This window comes from Vicia villosa, unplaced genomic scaffold (assembly GCF_029867415.1).
Source record: "Vicia villosa cultivar HV-30 ecotype Madison, WI unplaced genomic scaffold, Vvil1.0 ctg.000643F_1_1, whole genome shotgun sequence".
In the NCBI taxonomy this organism is placed as follows: domain Eukaryota; kingdom Viridiplantae; phylum Streptophyta; class Magnoliopsida; order Fabales; family Fabaceae; genus Vicia; species Vicia villosa.
The window spans coordinates 803,397-819,152 of record NW_026705287.1 but is presented as its reverse complement, the minus strand read 5'-3'; the positions used below and the strand labels follow the sequence as shown (position 1 = coordinate 819,152).

Here is a 15,756-nt window from a genome sequence, read left to right as displayed (position 1 = left end):
GATCTCGATCCACGTTCTTTTATGATTGTAGAATATGGAAGGTTGAGAAAGAAACATTATTAATAGAGTAGAACATGAGAGCACCATGACCAAGAAGACATACGGTGCATTTAGAACTGCACTGAAATAGTTATATCTCACCATATGTTTAATATTTGTGGTAATTAGGTGAATTACTAATGAAAAGGAAAGATGACATGAAGGATTTAAAGATCTTGTTATCTATTTTCTTTTTGTTTTTGCTGTCTAGCCTATTCTAGTATTTTATTCCATGATTTATGTTGTATATGTACTATGATTGTATCTTTTATCATACATGTATCGGATGTCATCTAGACACTTTTGGTTGTACTCAGTACCAGATATAAAATGTCGAATAATACCATTCTATACGCATATTATTCGGGGTATTACACTTTGAATAATAAATATAAAGTGATAATTCTTATATTCACTTGTCACAATTACGTTTTGAAAGTATCACCAATTCTCTCTGTAGTAAATATAACTTTCCATGTAATCTATTATTATATGAACTATCCCATATTTGCTTGTCATAAAAATTTATATTAAGAGGAATGAGGGGATCAAAATACATGGACTACCAATGCGGTAAATAAAAAAGACATATACCATAAGAGTTGATAGCTTTGAAAAGGAATATATCTCTGGGAATAAATGTACTCGAGGAGTGTTACATATGATTTATTTTAAGAAAGTGAGCTAACGATAGAAGCCATTTGGATTAGAAGATGATTATAACTTTCGAGAGGAAATTTTGGGAAACGAGTTGTCTAAAACTCACTAGATTTTTGAATGAGAAGGGGCAACTTGAGAACTCTACAACTAAATTGAATTTAAGTTGTTTAGAATAGATGAATCCATCTTAACTAATTAGATTTAAGAATTTACAGTTTCTTTTACTCTTAGTGTAAAAAAAATTAGTCCATATAGTTAACCAAACATAAGATGTAAGTTTATTTTATATACAACTATATTTATTAAAAAGAGTAAAGGAGTTAGTTTTAATATATTTTACTATATTTAATTAATTGTAATATATTTTTCCAAAAGTATAAGAAAATGCCCCATCTGGTGATTGAAATTGAAAATTTCAAAATATTTTTTTATATATCGTTTATCAATCTATATATATTATGATTTTTCCAAAATAATTTTATTACCAGCAAAAAAATTTGTTGTTGATACAACTCTTTCTTAAATATAGTAAAATAATTAAAAAAACAAATCAAATTTCAACCACTAAAACTAGTTGTTGTTGTTGGAATAAGAAGGTTTTCCCAACAATAGTGTGATTGTTGAGAAATTAAGTAATTTATCACTCATACTTCATAACTTTTTGCCAAATACATAACAAATAGTTCTATTTTAAAGTAATAGTTTTATTTTCAAAACAATAATTAAGTTGTTGAGTAAAAATTACTTGTTATAGACATTCAAATTAATGTTTGCAATTAGCATGCCGTTCAAACAAAAAAACTGTTGCTCATATATATAATTTATATTTTCTCATTATGTTTTCCTAATACATTTTGTGTGTTTGTGTGTATCAACATTGTAGTCTTTAATATTTTAGTGATGGCAAATTTGCTAAACATGTTCTTTTCAATAATGCTTATCGAAGTATCTCTTTTAGCATTGTTGATGGGAAATTCTAAAGCAACTCATCGCTTTATTGATATTAAGGATCATATTGATCACCAAGTTTCCTTACAAACGAGGAGTGTTCATCGCATTGCAAGATTGAGTCCAGAAGGACCTAATCCACACCACGACAATTCCTTACAGCCAAAAAGTGATCATCACATTGCAAAATTGAGTCCAGGAGGTCCCGATCCACATCACCATCTTTCCTTACAAACGAGGAATGTTCATCACATTGCAAGATTGAGTCCAGAAGGTCCAGATCCACACCACCATGTTTCCTTACCAACGGGGAATGTTCATCACATTGAAAGATTGAGTCCAGGAGGTCCAGATTCACACCACCATGATTTCTTGCGAACTAGAAATGTTCATGAAATTGCAAGATTGAGTCCAGGAGGTCCTAATCCACACCATGACAATTCCTTAAATCCAACGAGTGTCGATCACATTGCAAAATTGAGTCCAGGAGGTCCCGATCCACATCACCATCTTTCCTTACAAACGAGGAATGTTCATCACATTGCAAGATTGAGTCCAGAAGGTCCAGATCCACACCACCATGTTTCCTTACAAACGGGGAATGTTCGTCGCATTGAAAGATTGAGTCCAGGAGGTCCAGATTCACACCACCATGATTTCTTGAAAACTAGAAATGTTCATGGAATTGCAAGATTGAGTCCAGGAGGTCCTAATCCACACCACGACAATTCCTTACATCCAACGAGTGTCCATCTCACTGCAAAATTAAGTCTAAGAGGTCATAATCCAAACTACCCGAATTCCTTTCAACCTTAGAATAATCATTGCATTGCATGATTGAGACTAGAGAGTCCCAATTTACACCACCACCATATTTAACAATAAGTTATCGTTCACTCGACAACTTATCTTCTAATGTATTTTGTGATTTCTGAATTAAGGAGAGTGAGAGAGAATAAACTATATTCAAATAAAAGAGAGATAAATAGATTGGAGATGGTAATTGTTACTTTTAATTATATATATAACTTTATAGTGCGTATATTTACCTGTCACAATTATGTTTGGAATAAATCACTAAGGCTTGTCCCATAGTGAATAAAATTTACCAAGTAATTATTATTTTGTGAACTAATATGTACATATTATTTTAATTAAAGTTACTTTGAAGAGAATATTAGGGGAACGAAAAATATAGACTACACTAGTGGAATATAAATAAAACATAGACCACACAAGTTGAATGCTCTAAATTTCTTTGAAAATTAATTCATAAAAGGACTGTAACACGATGTTTGTTATATGAAAGGTACATACTAAATTAAACTAGTCACTTGATAGGCCTTTAATAAATATTGTAAATTTTATATATTATTTTTTTTTTCAAATTTATCATCTTGCCACACTTTATTCTATTTTCCATTCAATAAGATTTTTTAATCCAAATATTATTTAAAAATATTCAGCTAGTTATATTCCTTGAAATGAAATTTATGAATTTATTCCACGTCATTTAATTTTTTTTACTTAAATACTATGATTTTAAATATTCAATATGTAACAATCCAAACAAGATAAGTCTATAATTATCCCCTTCAGACGGTTAATACGGGTATTGAAACATAATACAATAGTATACACATTACACGAGTACAAATTTTCGCATACTTTTTTTTTTTTTTTTTTTGGTTTATCACCACCGGTTTAGTCCGGTTCGGGGGTCAGTTCTGGCATCAAGTGGTTCCAGCCCCCTCCCGATCGCAGTTGCGGGGGATCGAACCGTGGTTCTCCCTACCAAGTTCAGCGCCAATCACCACTGAACCAACTAACGATTGGTGCATACTTAAACATATAATAAGTCGCATATTTAGGCAATATCACCTCATTCGAGAGATAATAGATATATGAGATGTGAAGATATTCAGAGTATGATGTCCATACTAGATCTATGGGTATTAGGTGTATGCCTGATGGGATCTAGTGCTAGTGGGAGATTGACGGTGTAAGCCCTAGATGCCAATAGTTTTTGTACTTGTATCAAATCATATATTAATAATAAAAGACATTTATTTATTATGTTTGTTTTTCCAAAATAATAAAGTCCCTAGAATAGCTATTCTGTTTAATGAAATGTTAAGTGCGACATAATCATGAGATCCCATGAAACATAAGGACAGTATTCTCAAATTATCTCTAGTCGTGCTTTACTGTGAAGTGGGAAAACATTAAATCATTGAGACTATTGTATGGATAGACTGACGATCAAATCTCATGGATTATGGATAAAGAGTAATCAAGTCTTCACATAGGTATGAATATTAGGAGTAATATTTATACTGGATTGACCCGCTAAGAGAATTCTACATAGAAATTTATGCAAAGTGTCATAAGTTATTCTCATGGAGACAGTGGTGTATACAATCCTTCGACCTGAATCCACTACGAACCATATATAGATGTAGGAGTCGAGTATTTTTTTTATTGATCAAATATTAACCGTAATTGGATGGCCGTTAAGATAGTTCACGGGCACTCCACAAATCATGCTAAGGGACATGAGTGACCTAGATAGAACTTTCTCATCCCGCGTAGTAGAATAAATGTCTAAGGGCCCAATATTGAATTGGACAAGGGTGACATGGTCTATGCCATGTGTTCAATATAGACATGAGTGCAAAAGGGTAATTTTTTACACAAACATTATCACGAAAGGTTTTGTTAGATCACATGATATTTTCGTGACTTGGGTAGCAATGATGTGTAGCTAGATACCACTCACTATTTAAGATAAATTCATGATAGGTTGGGGTATACTAAGTTGAATTTATTTCTTTTCTTGATTACAAATCATGAATTGATTGTTGATTTTTATGAATGCGTGCGAAATTATGATGCATCTGCTGTGTGATATGTTGTCAGTGTTCACTTTATGTTAGTACATGACTTAAATGGATTCAGATTTGAGAAAACATGTAAAACTAGGAAATTTTTGAGTTTTAACAGACCTATATCTGGTTACTCTCTGCCAGTAAGCGGTTACCACCCTTGGTGGATTTAATTTGAAATTCATATAGGCTAACTGATTAAGATAGTTAAATCATGAATCATGATGATGCTTTGATAATGTTTTAGTAAGTCAAAAAAAGATAATACATTTGGTGAGAAAACCCTAGGGTGATATAAATCCCATCGTATTGAGTTATTCGGAAACACAACCATACTCCTAGTTGGTATGTGTTTTGAGTGTTAGGTTTCAATGGAAACCAACCATGTACAATTTTGGGGGATATTGAGGCTCTGTATGGATGCCTAAGATTTTGTTACCAATAATGGGAGTATGGTCCATATGAAGGTTGTAGTCTCTGAGCGGTGTCCGGAATTATGTGAAAAGTGTTGGTGGGAGAAAGACATTATTTGTGTACTAGGGAGTCTGTGATCTGTTTCCAAACTTATGTGAAGAGTTGTGGCCCAAGAAAGATGTCCCACGTAACTATCCATATCCAGAGGTAGACATGGGTCGTTTGACCCGAGTGTTGATATTCACACACCATATGAGATCAATTGGATCTCGATCCACGTTCTTTTATGATTGTAGAATATGGAAGGTTGAGAAAGAAACATTATTAATAGAGTAGAACATGAGAGCACCATGACCAAGAAGACATACGGTGCATTTAGAACTGCACTGAAATAGTTATATCTCACCATATGTTTAATATTTGTGGTAATTAGGTGAATTACTGATGAAAAGGAAAGATGACATGAAGGATTTAAAGATCTTGTTATCTATTTTCTTTTTGTTTTTGCTGTCTAGCCTATTCTAGTATTTTATTCCATGATTTATGTTGTATATGTACTATGATTGTATCTTTTATCATACATGTATCGGATGTCATCTAGACACTTTTGGTTGTACTCAGTACCAGATATAAAATGTCGAATAATACCATTCTATACGCATATTATTCGGGGTATTACACTTTGAATAATAAATATAAAGTGATAATTCTTATATTCACTTGTCACAATTACGTTTTGAAAGTATCACCAATTCTCTCTGTAGTAAATATAACTTTCCATGTAATCTATTATTATATGAACTATCCCATATTTGCTTGTCATAAAAATTTATATTAAGAGGAATGAGGGGATCAAAATACATGGACTACCAATGCGGTAAATAAAAAAGACATATACCATAAGAGTTGATAGCTTTGAAAAGGAATATATCTCTGGGAATAAATGTACTCGAGGAGTGTTACATATGATTTATTTTAAGAAAGTGAGCTAACGATAGAAGCCATTTGGATTAGAAGATGATTATAACTTTCGAGAGGAAATTTTGGGAAACGGGTTGTCTAAAACTCACTAGATTTTTGAATGAGAAGGGGCAACTTGAGAACTCTACAACTAAATTGAATTTAAATTGTTTAGAATAGATGAATCCATCTTAACTAATTAGATTTAAGAATTTACAGTTTCTTTTACTCTTAGTGTAAAAAAAAATTAGTCCATATAGTTAACCAAACATAAGATGTAAGTTTATTTTATATACAACTATATTTATTAAAAAGAGTAAAGGAGTTAGTTTTAATATATTTTACTATATTTAATTAATTGTAATATATTTTTCCAAAAGTATAAGGAAATGCCCCATCTGGTGATTGAAATTGAAAATTTCAAAATATTTTTTTATATATCGTTTATCAATCTATATATATTATGATTTTTCCAAAATTATTTTATTACCAGCAAAAAAATTTGTTGTTGATACAACTCTTTCTTAAATATAGTAAAATAATTAAAAAAACAAATCAAATTTCAACCACTAAAACTAGTTGTTGTTGTTGGAATAAGAAGGTTTTCCCAACAATAGTGTGATTGTTGAGAAATTAAGTAATTTATCACTCATACTTAATAACTATTTGCCAAATACATAACAAATAATTCTATTTTAAAGTAATAGTTTTATTTTCAAAACAATAATTAAGTTGTCGAGTAAAAATTACTTGTTATAGACACTCAAATTAATGTTTGCAATTAGCATGCCGTTCAAACAAAAAAACTGTTGCTCATATATATAATTTATATTTTCTCATTATGTTTTCCTAATACATTTTGTGTGTTTGTGTGTATCAACATTGTAGTCTTTAATATTTTAGCGATGGCAAATTTGCTAAACATGTTCTTTTCAATAATGCTTATCGAAGTATCTCTTTTAGCATTGTTGATGGGAAATACTATAGCAACTCATCGCTTTATTGATATTAAGGATCATATTGATCACCAAGTTTCCTTACAAACGAGGAGTGTTCATCGCATTGCAAGATTGAGTCCAGAAGGACCTAATCCACACCACGACAATTCCTTACAGCCAAAAAGTGATCATCACATTGCAAAATTGAGTCCAGGAGGTCCCGATCCACATCACCATCTTTCCTTACAAACGAGGAATGTTCATCACATTGCAAGATTGAGTCCAGAAGGTCCAGATCCACACCACCATGTTTCCTTACCAACGGGGAATGTTCATCACATTGAAAGATTGAGTCCAGGAGGTCCAGATTCACACCACCATGATTTCTTGCAAACTAGAAATGTTCATGAAATTGCAAGATTGAGTCCAGGAGGTCCTAATCCACACCATGACAATTCCTTAAATCCAACGAGTGTCGATCACATTGCAAAATTGAGTCCAGGAGGTCCCGATCCACATCACCATCTTTCCTTACAAACGAGGAATGTTCATCACATTGCAAGATTGAGTCCAGAAGGTCCAGATCCACACCACCATGTTTCCTTACAAACAGTGAATGTTCATCGCATTGAAAGATTGAGTCCAGGAGGTCCAGATTCACACCACCATGATTTCTTGAAAACTAGAAATGTTCATGGAATTGCAAGATTGAGTCCAGGAGGTCCTAATCCACACCACGACAATTCCTTACATCCAACGAGTGTCCATCTCACTGCAAAATTAAGTCTAAGAGGTCATAATCCAAACTACCCGAATTCCTTTCAACCTTAGAATAATCATTGCATTGCATGATTGAGACTAGAGAGTCCCAATTTACACCACTACCATATTTAACATTAAGTTATCGTTCACTCGACAACTTATCTTCTAATGTATTTTGTGATTTCTGAATTAAGTAGAGTGAGAGAGAGAGAATAAACTATATTCAAATAAAAGAGAGATAAATAGATTGGAGATGGTAATTGTTACTTTTAATTATATATATAACGTTATAGTGCGTATATTTACCTGTCACAATTATGTTTTGAATAAACCACTAAGGCTTGTCCCAGAGTGAAAAAAATTTACCAAGTAATTATTATTTTGTGAACTAATATGTACATATTATTTTAATTAAAGTTACTTTGAAGAGAATATTAGGGGAACGAAAAATATAGACTACACTAGTGGAATATAAATAAAACATAGACCACACAAGTTGAATGCTCTAAATCTATCATATAAGAAAAGTCTACCATTTGGGACTTTCTTAGGCTATCCACATCAGCAACTCTTCTATGGTTGATCCACATCAGCTTTGGTGGTTACTACAGAATTTTTGATCCTTCAACTGCCTGGTGGGCTGCGGCAGTTATTGCTGTGGGAGTTTCACCCTTCCAGCTTCTCTTGATCATTACGCATTCTTCACTTCTCTGCCTATATTGACTTCCCATGTTCAATGTTGGTTACCAAATTGATAGAGGTTTCAATACTCTCCATCTTCTTTCTCCCTCTCCTTCTCCCTCTTCTTCTTTCATCTCCATCTCTTTTTCATTGATATTATTGAGTATTAGACAGGTTCAATTTTGATTTTGATTCTGCCTTCCTCACCTTCTCTCTTCCATTCTTTCTTTTTTCATCCAAGAAAAAAAACCCATGGAATCTCTTCCGAACATGTTTCCATAATAACAGCCAAAACAAACACAATAATAACAGTTAGAAAATTCAATCTCTCATCTCAATCATCTTTCGTCGCAAATTCGCATTAATCGTACAAGCTATTTCATCTCGATACTCAACTCAACAAGACAAGCAATTCATCGAAGAATGAAGAAAATAGGATTTACCTTTCTGAGCAACTCTGGTGGTTGTTTGGCTGAAGACTTGGCGAAATAAACGCGAGAAAGAATTCCATAATTTCAGGTATGATTTTCTTCGCTCTGACCATTGTTAATCTTCTCCTTCTTTTTGAAGTCTCTCGCGATGCGTTCTTGGTATGGATGCGTTGAAGTGATGATAGTTCGTTGTTATTTGCAGATCGACGATGATGCGATGATAAAAATGCGTCTATGCAATTTGTGAACACCGAAAGGTAATCGATTGAAGACTGGATGCGAATCGGTATTGTTGTTGATTATCAAGAAACTCACTATCTTTTTTGATGTTGTTCTTTTCAATCCAGGCGCTCTGGCTGCTTCTTCGATGGATCGCGACGGTGCTTGCGATTCCTCTCCATTCTATTGCACAAGTTGTGCCTCACAGAGACTTTGGTGCACTTGGGTTTAGGGAAATCAGAAATGTGATTCAATCTCCATTCTATTTTTCATATCTAATGCATAACTTATGAACATCGTCATCTCGAGTTATGCGGATTGATTGGTTCTTTGTAGTATTTTGATTTTCTTTATGCTTTGAATTTCAGGTGGCGATTCGTTTCGATTTGGGTTTCTCTTATTAAGCTAATTTGGATTTCTTTACTCGAATGGTAATCTGCAATTAATCTATTTTCATCTACTGTGGATATTTAAGTTCTTATATTGTTTAATTGGTTTGATTTTATGTTTTGCAGATTTACGGTTAATCTGCGGCGTCAGATCAGGCAACACAATGGTGAAATTGGGAGTGGAGCTTGGAGAACTAAGAGCAAGCGTCCTTGCGAGATTTTTGAAGAATTTTTTACTCCTTTGGATGAATCCGTTGCTAGAAGTACCTCTATATTTCATAAATGCATAATACACACGGTGTGATGGGTTTTCCTGAATGCAAAAACAATTAGGATTTCTACTCATGGTGAGGAGTTTACATATATTCTATTATTTTGAATTTCATTTTGGACTTTGATATACCTTTCACTCTTCAAAATTAGGATTCCTACTCATGGGGGAACAACCTCTCCCGTTCGAGGATCATGCAATTCCGGCTGCTGACGACGACGAGGACTACACTGGCGGCAATGATGCCATGAATGAATTGGAGTGGTCGGATTCCAAATTGTTGATATTTTTTATCGACTCAAATGACAATGGGGTAAGTTATCTTTTGATTAGCTGATGTAAAGAAATTTTGTTTTTTATGCTTTGGTGGCGGCAAAGAAATTGCATAATTGATTATTAATAACAAAACTGCTTTGACTTTTGCTGTTATTTTATTTCTTTCTGAAGATCTATGATGATGTTTTGCTTGGCATAATTAGGCAAATGTTATTCACTAGCTATCGAATGGTTTCCTTCATTCAAAACATGAACTCAAAGGTCGCAACTGTTAACCATTCATGAATTCTACTTTTCTATATTTCGAATTCTATCTTATTGTCTACTAATCTAAACTCAATTGACAGCAGATTGGGATATCTAAATAGTGGTCTTCCACACAGACAGCGGTAAGTGGGTTGCATATGATTGGATTGTCGTGTTCACATCTAAGGGTAAATTTCTTTATTTGCTGTTAAATTTGATATGAGAAAGAGTTCTTTCTATGGCTTATTTTGCATTCAACTTCTATTCGTAGTATTAGGAAGACTCATGGCTGAAAGTGCAAAGAAATTGCAGGTATTTTCCTAATAAAAAGAATGGTTAATATATAATAAGGAGTAACAAACGCAGCTCGATCATTGATAGGGCTACAGGATCAACGAATTTGACTGACACTGTAAGTAGCTGAATTGATATCTATCAATAGGTTTAATAATTGTGATTTTTCTTAATACTATTTAGATTATTGAACTGGATTTCAGGAACCATATGTTACGAAGCTTAGCGAAGATCAAATGGCCCAGCTTCTCTCTGCCTTTTGGATTCAGGCCAACCGAATATTGAAGCTATAGCTCATTCATTTATATTGACACTAATTGTTTTGCGCATGAAGGTAGTTTATCTTTGCATATCCACACTGATTATTTTGATTATTTTAGTCGTTAATTCTGAATATGTATTACTATGTATTGTATGACTCAGATAGAGTTATAAGGTTTAAGGATTGCTATGGATTGTAGGCTTGCAGCAGAGTTTGATGGTTTATTGTTAGGGTGAGTTGGTGAAGGTAACACTGTTTTCAAACCCACCCCCCGTGCAAACAGAAATTACTGAGGCAACAATGGAATTTGGATTGAAAAACTTTTCATTTGAATCCATAAACTTATATTTTTTAATAATTACTTACAGTTTACAAATGAAGCTATAGTAACATTATAGTATGTCTTTATTATTAAGAGTGCAGAGATATATTTTTGTTACTTAAAGCACACACAACTCAACTTAAATTAATGAATTTAAACATAAAATATTGGAGTCTTAATGACATGAAGTGTAATTTTTCAGCAAATTACATAACATGATTTTGAAAGCTGCTTGCATCCCGTAACCTATGTCATTCCTGAGTTTCTCACACTCTTTTCTATATGGTTGTGGTTGATTTTGTTGAATTCTTCATTGGTTAATCACACTCTTTTCTACTGCTCTTTTCTACTGCTCTTTTCTACAGGCATACAATTTGCTTGAAGTAGATGGTGCTGCTTGATGGAAATTGTTCTCAGCACGAGATTCAATGTTTATGAAGTTACACTTACACAATGTGTGAAATATTTTCTCTCTGGGCATAATGGGACTGTCGAAATCCATGTCTTTGTTGAAGAGGTACTTGCCCTTGAGGTCTCTACCATTCCTGACAGTAGGTAGTTTCTTTGTTTCATAATGGGACTGTCGAAATCCATGTCTTTGTTAAGCATTATTTCCTTACATACATGCTTTCAGATTGTTGCTCTATCTTGTGTTATCCATAAGAACTTTGCCAATCTTATTCGTTATTATGAAGAAGACGAACCATTCACAAGGACGGTGGTGTTTGAGTATACTCCGAACGAAAGCTTATATGAGCATCTACTTGGTAACACATTTATATAGTAACTTCTGCAAGATTTGGGCCTGTTATGTTCTCATAAAATGTTCATGAGGGAAGGGAACAAGAACACTATCCAATTATATACCTCATGTAGTGTCTTAATTATGTCTCTCTTTCAGGATGAAGACGGGAACAAGATGTTAAATGAATACATTCGAGAGTATAAGATTGGTTCTGGTAGCTATGCCAAAGTGGTAAGTGTTTGTGGAATTACACTTTCCATTTCCTCAATGAGCTTACTTTTCTGAGCCCCTTCCTTGGTATTCATTGCAGGGTCTTTACCAAAGTAGTGTTGATGGAAGACATTATGCAATTAAGGAAGGACACTTTTAGTGTTAGCATGCAAACCATTTTATCAAAGGCTTACCGCAAAATGCATGTCTGTACTATTATCAAGATAAGAGCATTGCAGATAATTTATTGAAGTTATATCTTTTGATCTGCAATCCTTTCATAGGTCTCACTTGCAAAAGCTTCGAGTTGCCCCATCTGAGACTGCCATGATGGATGTACTACGTGAAGGCATAATTTGGGCTGATTTTTCTTGGTTGGAATGGATTTGGGTATCTCCTCTTGAATTGCAAGGTATGTATGTATTGGCAAATGATGGGTGATTAGAATGTTGAACTGTGTGTTTGGAGGTGTATGTTCATGTATGTTGCACTGATATTTTTTGGTCTGGTAGTGTAAATACAAGCCATGATTCAATGTGAATTGTTAGTTTTACAGCACTTATTCAAGTTAATATTTATGACTTGGTTTGTATGCAGTTTTGGTTCAGTTCTCATGGATTGTTGTGCAGGTTATTAACAAAAAGCGACACATTGTTTCCATTAGAAAACATGTCAATAAGAACACGGGTATTTTGTTGAGGCGTAGGACTGGCTACCTGTTGTTCTCCTACAGGAATAAGAGTAAGTGAATTATCTGCTTTTGGGATCAACCCTTACAGGAGGGGCGGAAAAATTTGTTAATACTGCCAAAAAGATAGAGCAAATAGGCTGGGAGACTACACACTTTGAACATCCTTTTGACAACTACAAGCAAACAGGCTTATCCTGCAAGGAGATACAAGTTATAACTTAAGCACTAAACTCATTCAAGCATCCATTCATTCAAAAGAACTATATGTTTAGCAATGCAGCAAAAGGATCTGTGATTTTCGTCGCTGATAATGTAACCATCTTGAATAGGTGCGGCGAATGCTACGCAGTGCTGGACATTGGTTCAAACCGGAATGACATAGAACCCTACTGAGATTTGTAATTATATTGATATGAATAAACTCTTATTGTTAGTTACAAGTATATTAAGTTTTGTTAGCAAGATTCTGTCAACTTTATTCTAATACAAACTTAAAAGAGTTTACTTCGTAATGAAAACGGTAATCGAAGAAGATATATAAACTCTTGGTGTTAGTTACAAGTATATTAAGTTTTGTTAGGAATGCAGTTAGCAGTTAAACATTTGTTAAGTCTATTGCTAACTATACATGTATTAATAACCTTCATGCTATATCATACGTAAATGCAATTTTGCAAAATGTAATAGATTTTTTTAATAATGTTCATAATATGCTTTAATTCATTAATTGGAAAATAGGATTTCCTATTCATGATTTGATTTCCAATTTGATAATCACAGCAGCTTCTATTGCAACAGGTTAAAGTTGTAAATGGTGTTCCACCAACAGGGGAGTATTCTCTTGCCAAGTATAACAAGGTAAATGATGGTTCAGTCTTTAACTTCATGATACCTGCTCTGCATTGTTGGTTTGAAAGAGTTATTCAGGATGGTTGATGCTGACAGTAGAGGAACCATAACATTGGTGACATAATTACCGCTGATATAGTCGAACCTGAAGTAAATCATGGCTGCAACTCCCTCTTTTGGTGGACTGTTTTGATTTATTAACTGGTAGTATGGACATATCTTGCCGGGCCAAACCTGTATCCCCGCAAGTTGCTTTTTCCTCTCCTATAGGAACAGCTGGATAAGGATTTTGTCATAGTCGATACTCCGAAATGGGGTCTAGGTGTTGTTGGTGAAGGCCATGATTAGTTAATTACCACCTTTTTTCTAAGCTTTGGGGAGAGAAAATTAGACAAGTTTAAGGACAGAAAATTTGGTGTGAAGTTAGAAGTTATGAGTGAGTATTTATATAGCAAAAGTATGGTAATGTATCATAAAGAAAGTGATTATCATTGTAAACAAACTTTGCTATTCATATGTTATGGATGTGGACTTTGAAAATTTACCGTGACTCAATGAAAATGACCAGTTATTACCTATGTATGCTTCTGGTTTACCATTGCTGTGCGTCATTGAAACGTATTTTTTAGGTTATCCCCTCTTGTGAATTCTATTTCATTAATAGTTATTTTGAAACCAACCTCTTTTTTTATCATGTGATTAATGAATTTTGAACTGATCATCAGTATTCATTCACATTTGCATGTCAGGCCAAAACAACGAAAATAACCATTACTCGGTTTTACTTATATTTTAACTAAACTTTACCATAGAATTGTAAGATTAATTTCGCATCAATCAATATATGATATGAGGCATTTTAGAAATTAAATTAAATTTGACCTAATAAGACATTTTTCTGTTGGATTGTGTTTGATTAAACTACAATTTTAAATAATATTAAACAAATTTTGATCAGTAAAAGATTAAATGCACTTTTAGTCCTCCTACTTTAGTTTTACACACAACATTTTTCTTTATCATAACCTCTAACCTAACTTATAATATTTTCCTAACATTTCTGATTTCCCTAAACCCAAATGCGCGGAAACGACGGGTACCCGTGCGTACGCACGGGTAAGACACTAGTTTCTTTGAAAATTAATTCATAAAAAGGACTGTAAAACGATGTTTATTATATGAAAGGTACATACTAAATTAAACTAGTCACTTGATAGGCCTTTATTAAATATTGTAAATTTTATATATTATTTTTTTCAAATTTATCATCTTGCCACACTTTATTCTATTTTCCATTCAATAAGATTTTTTAATCCAAATATTATTTAAAAATATTCAGCTAGTTATATACCTTGAAATGAAATTTATGAATTTATTCCACGTCATTTAATTTTTTTTGACTTAAATACTATGATTTTAAATATTCAATATGTAACAATCCAAACAAGATAAGTCTATAATTATCCCCTTCAGACGGTTAATACAGGTATTGAAACATAGTACAATAGTATACACATTACACGAGTACAAATTTTCGCATACTTAAACATATAGTAAGTCGCATATTTAGGCAATATCACTTCATTCGAGAGATAATAGATATATGAGATGTGAAGATATTCAGAGTATGATGGCCATACTAGATCTATGGGTATTAGGTGTATGCCTGATGGGATCTAGTGCTAGTGGGAGATTGACGGTGCAAGCCCTAGATGCCAATAGTTTTTGTATTTGTATCAAATCATATATTAATAATACAAGACATTTCTTTATTATGTTTGTTTTTCCAAAATAATAAAGTCCCTAGAATAGCTATTCTGTTTAATGAAATGTTAAGTGCGACATAATCATGAGATCCCATGAAACATAAGGACAATATTCTAAAATTATCTCTGGTCGTGCTTTACTGTGAAGTGGGAAAACATTAAATCATTGAGACTATTGTATGGATAGACTGACGATCAAATCTCATGGATTATGGATAAAGAGTAATCAAGTCTTCACATAGGTATGAATATTAGGAGTAATATTTATACTGGACTGACCCGCTAAGAGAATTCTACATAGAAATTTATGCAAAGTGTCATAAGTTATTCTCATGGAGACAGTGGTGTATACAACCCTTCGATCTGAATCCACTACGAACCATATATAGATGTAGGAGTCGAGTATTTTTTTTATTGATCAAATATTAACCGTAATTGGATGGCCGTTAAGATAGTTCATGGGCACTCCACAAATCATGCTAAGGGACATGAGTGACC

The 15,756-nt window shown here is 33.3% G+C and overlaps 2 protein-coding genes and 1 long non-coding RNA gene across 17 annotated transcripts; all 3 read left to right on the top strand.

Moving 5' to 3' along the window:
- The first annotated feature begins 1,599 nt into the window (after positions 1-1,599).
- Positions 1,600-2,463, top strand: LOC131630100 (uncharacterized). The gene has a single exon (XM_058900896.1). The coding sequence runs from the start codon at positions 1,600-1,602 to the stop codon at positions 2,461-2,463; it is 864 nt and encodes a 287-aa protein (XP_058756879.1).
- A 4,348-nt stretch (positions 2,464-6,811) lies between these two features.
- Positions 6,812-7,675, top strand: LOC131630099 (uncharacterized). The gene has a single exon (XM_058900895.1). The coding sequence runs from the start codon at positions 6,812-6,814 to the stop codon at positions 7,673-7,675; it is 864 nt and encodes a 287-aa protein (XP_058756878.1).
- Positions 7,676-8,120: 445 nt separating this feature from the next.
- LOC131630077 (uncharacterized) lies at positions 8,121-13,648 on the top strand. 15 transcript variants are annotated; one of them, XR_009292215.1, is made up of 16 exons: positions 8,123-8,806; positions 8,921-8,975; positions 9,066-9,182; positions 9,306-9,368; positions 9,453-9,910; positions 10,045-10,134; positions 10,224-10,307; positions 10,432-10,531; positions 10,617-10,747; positions 10,837-10,907; positions 11,363-11,514; positions 11,632-11,764; positions 11,899-11,973; positions 12,053-12,158; positions 12,237-12,364; positions 13,442-13,648. It is a non-coding gene; the product is annotated as an uncharacterized LOC131630077 (long non-coding RNA). The 15 variants fall into 15 exon arrangements; XR_009292210.1 differs by lacking the exon at positions 13,442-13,648 and adding an exon at positions 12,582-13,161 and having other exon boundaries at positions 8,124-8,806; positions 9,453-9,673; positions 9,750-9,910; positions 12,053-12,364; XR_009292207.1 differs by lacking the exon at positions 13,442-13,648 and adding an exon at positions 12,582-13,161 and having other exon boundaries at positions 8,126-8,806.
- The last annotated feature ends 2,108 nt before the right edge of the window (positions 13,649-15,756 follow it).